Source organism: Polyodon spathula, chromosome 1 (assembly GCF_017654505.1).
Source record: "Polyodon spathula isolate WHYD16114869_AA chromosome 1, ASM1765450v1, whole genome shotgun sequence".
In the NCBI taxonomy this organism is placed as follows: Eukaryota; Metazoa; Chordata; class Actinopteri; order Acipenseriformes; family Polyodontidae; genus Polyodon; species Polyodon spathula.
In genome coordinates, this window is record NC_054534.1 from 25280654 (window position 1) to 25285221 (window position 4568).

At 34.9% G+C, this 4568-nt stretch overlaps 1 protein-coding gene across 1 annotated transcript; it reads right to left on the bottom strand.

The window, feature by feature from the left end:
- Window positions 1-450: 450 nt before the first annotated feature.
- On the bottom strand, window positions 451-4298 carry LOC121315992 (C-C motif chemokine 28-like). The gene is made up of 3 exons (XM_041250657.1): window positions 4186-4298; window positions 3222-3339; window positions 451-2744 (listed from the first exon to the last, which is right to left on the bottom strand). The coding sequence occupies exons 1-3, from the start codon at window positions 4241-4243 to the stop codon at window positions 2585-2587; spliced, it is 336 nt and encodes a 111-aa protein (XP_041106591.1). The 5' UTR covers window positions 4244-4298; the 3' UTR covers window positions 451-2584.
- Window positions 4299-4568: the final 270 nt, after the last annotated feature.

Genomic DNA, 4568 nt, shown 5'->3' on the forward strand with positions numbered 1-4568 from the left:
ATGGGGAATAAGTAATTCCGTGTCTGAATTTTAAAATGGCGCCATAAATCAATGATACGTAGAATATGCTATACTACAGCAAATATAATACAAATATTAATATACAAATAATACACACATATAATAAATAATATACACAAATAACACATGCACACAATGTCTAGAAGTGCAATATCATAACATTTCAATAAACTAATAAACAATATCGGGGATAATTAATTCTGTGTTTAAATTTTAAAATGACGCTATATAAATCCAGTGACACGGAGCGGTATGTTTTCTAACTCAGCAAGTAACATTCCACATAAGCCGTTTTTGGTAAGAAGAAACGTATACAATGCATTCGTGTCTTTACAAACTAATTTTTATTTCTGAATATTCTTTTAAAACTTACAAACAGGAGCATGTTATTATTTATGTCTTATCATCAACCAACATTTTATTATTGTTAAACTTTGCTAATGCGGATCACAGTACCTACCGCTCAAGAAATAAATCTGTACTGTTCGCTGCTTGCAATTGCTGTACTAGCTACACGCCAGAGGTTGCGTCCCACCAGTTTAATTGAATCTTAACTGCATAATAAGTAACACTATACACAGGGTCACTTTTATTTTTCACATTTTATTATTTAAAAGCACAGAAAAGCTTATCGTTTTAGTACGGACATAAACATACACTCGTTTGCGGAATGGAACAGTATCATTGAACTCCAGACCGCACCATAACAACAAAAGAGGTGGAAAATGAAAATCGTATTTCCTAAATTAAAATTATATATATATTAGTTTCCCCAGTGTTGACGGCACAAACACAAAAAAATATTATCACTGATTACCACTTTTAATCCAAACAAAAACATAGATGTGACCCGTGTGTGCTGAACTATTGTGTCTCCCTATTCAGTTTAATGGAACAATCGCAAGTCACTCTGCCTAGCCATGACGTCAGGCAGCAGTTACGTCAGACCGTTAGCTTTGGGGTTCAATTTCTGTAAAACTCAGACCCCCCCCCAAAATATATACCCCGTTGCACATCTACACCCCCTGGACTGTGTATATGCTGAGCGTGGTTCCTTAATTTACTATACTTTTTGAGATACAGGTGTATTAAAAAAAGTGTCTTAATCTTTTCTAAAAAAAAAAGATTAATGCTGCCCCATTCACAGGGTCTGTTGAGTTTGCCAATCCCACCACACATTTTCATGCATATTGGTGGGGTTTAACCTCCCTTTTGAGCTGGTTGTAAAATCAACTTTAAACAGGACAACTCTACACAATCCAGTAGAAAAAACTCAGGGCCAATTGCAAATGGTCTTACTATAGGGTCTAAGTCTGTGTTTACAGTATGTACCATAGAGCTGTAAATCTGCTTCTTAGGAGGCAAAATAAGATCAGTTTGACCTCCAATGCAGATGCCGCCCTTCATCATAAGTGTATGCTTTCTTAACGATGAACTGAGCAAATCATTCTCCATGGGCTCTCCATTCTCAAACAAAAGTATTTGTTTTTGTTACAATACATGACCAGTATTTTTATTACATTGTTTTGTATGAACACATATTTTTGATCATCAGTTCAATATAACTACAGAATATATTCAAAAGTGAAATGCCTATTGTACATTTATTAAAGGGTAAGAGTTCTGCTCACATGCTAATTGTACTGCTATTATTCTCTTCATATTCCACAGGCTCATTTGGCATTATAAACTTACACACAATAAAAACACATGCTACTGAACAGCTGACAAGGAGATCCTGTTCCCAAAGTAAGGAAGATATTAAAACAAAACAAACAAACAAAAAAAAAAAAAACACATTTTCATTAAACATTATGACCACAAAAAAACAATAAAATAAGACAGTTAAACATATTTGTTCTCCAGGTTTCCACCATTTTGTAACCATATACTGGGCCTTTTTATTCATTAATATATTTAATTTTACTTTTTTGTGTGTTCAACTTCAATGCGCATGTACTGCTTTATGAGGGAGGGAGTCAAGTTTGTTTAATTTAGGGATCTGACTGAAACAATGGGCAAATAACATAAGAACCCAGAAGCTTCAAGTTTAAAACACTTACTCATTAACAATATTACATTCAACAGTCCAGTAGACCCTATTCACAAAAGTTTTAAGGAATGTTTTTAAAGAGAGTATACAAACATGATCTGGAGTTACACAGGTTAAAAATGAAAATAAACTATAAACAGATAGAAATGCAAACTTCAATCTTGATTGTATGATCAAAATGGGTAGTAAACAGTCTTCATGGTTTTGTGAATATATCTTAGTTATTTAAAGTCTGTTTTAATGGGTAATACATTTTTTTAAATTGTGTTACCAGTCTAGAACAGTTTTGTGTATAGTAAACTTAATTAACTCTATCAAAGCAGGCTTCTTTAAATGACTCTATTTAAAGCTTTGTGAACAGACCCCTATATTACAAATGCCCAAACCCTGTGAAGCTGTAAAGGCACTGCACATTGGCTTAGTAACCATGGATATTTTAAACATCCAATGTAACCCATCCTACTTTTCTTTAGGTTAAATTGGGTAAGCATTTCAACATGGCTTCTAATCTCAGTAGAATGTGGCTTCTAGTCTTTTTTTCCCATTTCTCCTTCTGTTTTTCCTTCCACGACGGTTCTTTCGGTTTACTCTTCCAGACTTTTGTCTGATCCACTTCTTTAAAGTGTTGTTTTCTGGGTCTGCACAGAATTTCTTCCTTCGATAGTGCAGGCTGTAGTGGAGAGTTGTTGATAAAACAAAAAACTATTAGAATCAATGCTTGGTTTCACGGTTTTGACAGTTGGATGTCATTTTTATCCAAGATAATAATCTAGTTATTCCCCAGCTCAGCTATTTGCTTGCTTTCTGAACCTCTGCCAATTCACCACTGCTGCCAAGGTCATCCAGGTACGCCAGCTACTAATGTTTACCTATACATTGTTTTCAACTTGCATGCCTAAGAAGAATGTTAAAAGCAGTAGTTAAACTGGAATCAGCCAAAACTGAGTGTTCACTTTTATTCTAACTAAACAATAACAGTATGGGCTTAACAGACAGCAATTTTCCTGCATCATCCCATTTTTTTCCCCTGCTGAAATAATTTTAAACAAATTGTAAAAATAGACACACAATACGTTTAACTTAAATGAGTTCTGTAGCCTACATTGAAAAGATTATAGATTTTGTTAACATACTGTATACTACATACATGACAGCTTTGATGTCACAGATTCCATTGCTTTTCTGTATCTCAAACTTGTTAACTCTTTTCAACAGCCTCATGGGGATTCTTGTCCCAGTTTGACTACAGCAACTGGCCAGCACAGCTGAAACAAACAACATCACTTTAACTTCTTACATCAGTTTATCAAACAGAAACTGCTCCCCCCCACCCCCAAATGGCATAGATAAAAACTTTGTTGTAAAATCCTTTCAAACAACCATAATTTTTGATTTTCTGTGTTTTGTAAGGTTACTGTAAACGCCTTGCTGGCCCTCCCTGAAACAGTGTGACAGGAGATCAAGACAAATGCCCCAGCATGTAGTTGAACATGATTTTATTGAACAATTTTGTAAATGCAATGGTCAATTGCAGATATAGAAATAACAAGTGTATTGACACAACATGCGGCCTCTTGCAATCGCCTAATAGATATTTTAGGACAATCTGTGACCCCCACTTATATAAGCCAGCTGAAGGGCAGTTTTAAAGGTGGAGGGCTGTCATCTCTCTCTAACTATGCTGAACAAACACCATGTCTGACTCATACTAAAGTCCCTCTGTGCACATTATCTAAAATCTGATTGTCAAACAGCTGATATTACTTTATAAATATTACTGTATCTGTTGTTTAATCTGGATTTTGAAGAGTTTAATCTGAGCTATATCTTCACACTTTTTATAAACTCCTGATGTCATGCTGAACGGTTTGCAAAATTGTAAATATTGGGCGATTCCAGCTGAAGGTAACCAAATTTGTGAATGAATATGTTTCATTCATGTACATGATATCATACATAACTAAAACACTATATGGTGGTACATATAGAACCACTAACACCTCCCCGGTCCACTTGACCTAGACTGACATATAACCCTGTTTAAATAATGTTAGATACAAAGAAAGATGAGGCAGGGGGAGAAGCACATAATGATTAAAAGACAAACTTACCTTCTGTTATCCCAACTGCAGTCAAAATAACAAGTAGAACTAAAATCTTTGGATCCATTAGGTGTCTGTGGTGGTGAGGCTTGCTTAAGCAATTCTACATTCTCTTGTTACATCCAGCAGTGGAACTGAATTTATTCTAACAGGCCACGCCCACTGATTTTGTAAAAACGTGCGACCGATCTAAAATTCACTTGTTGTGTAATAGTTTTTGGTTCTTTTTTTTATGTCGTACTTCTACAGCGCAATGGAAAACAACAAAAAAGTCAGTTACATACATTCACACCACGTGACAGTAAATAAAAAAAAATAGATCAAAATGCTAGCTGCAAATATTTACATACAGAATATAGTCCTCAGAGCAAACGATGGGTTAGATTTGTCAA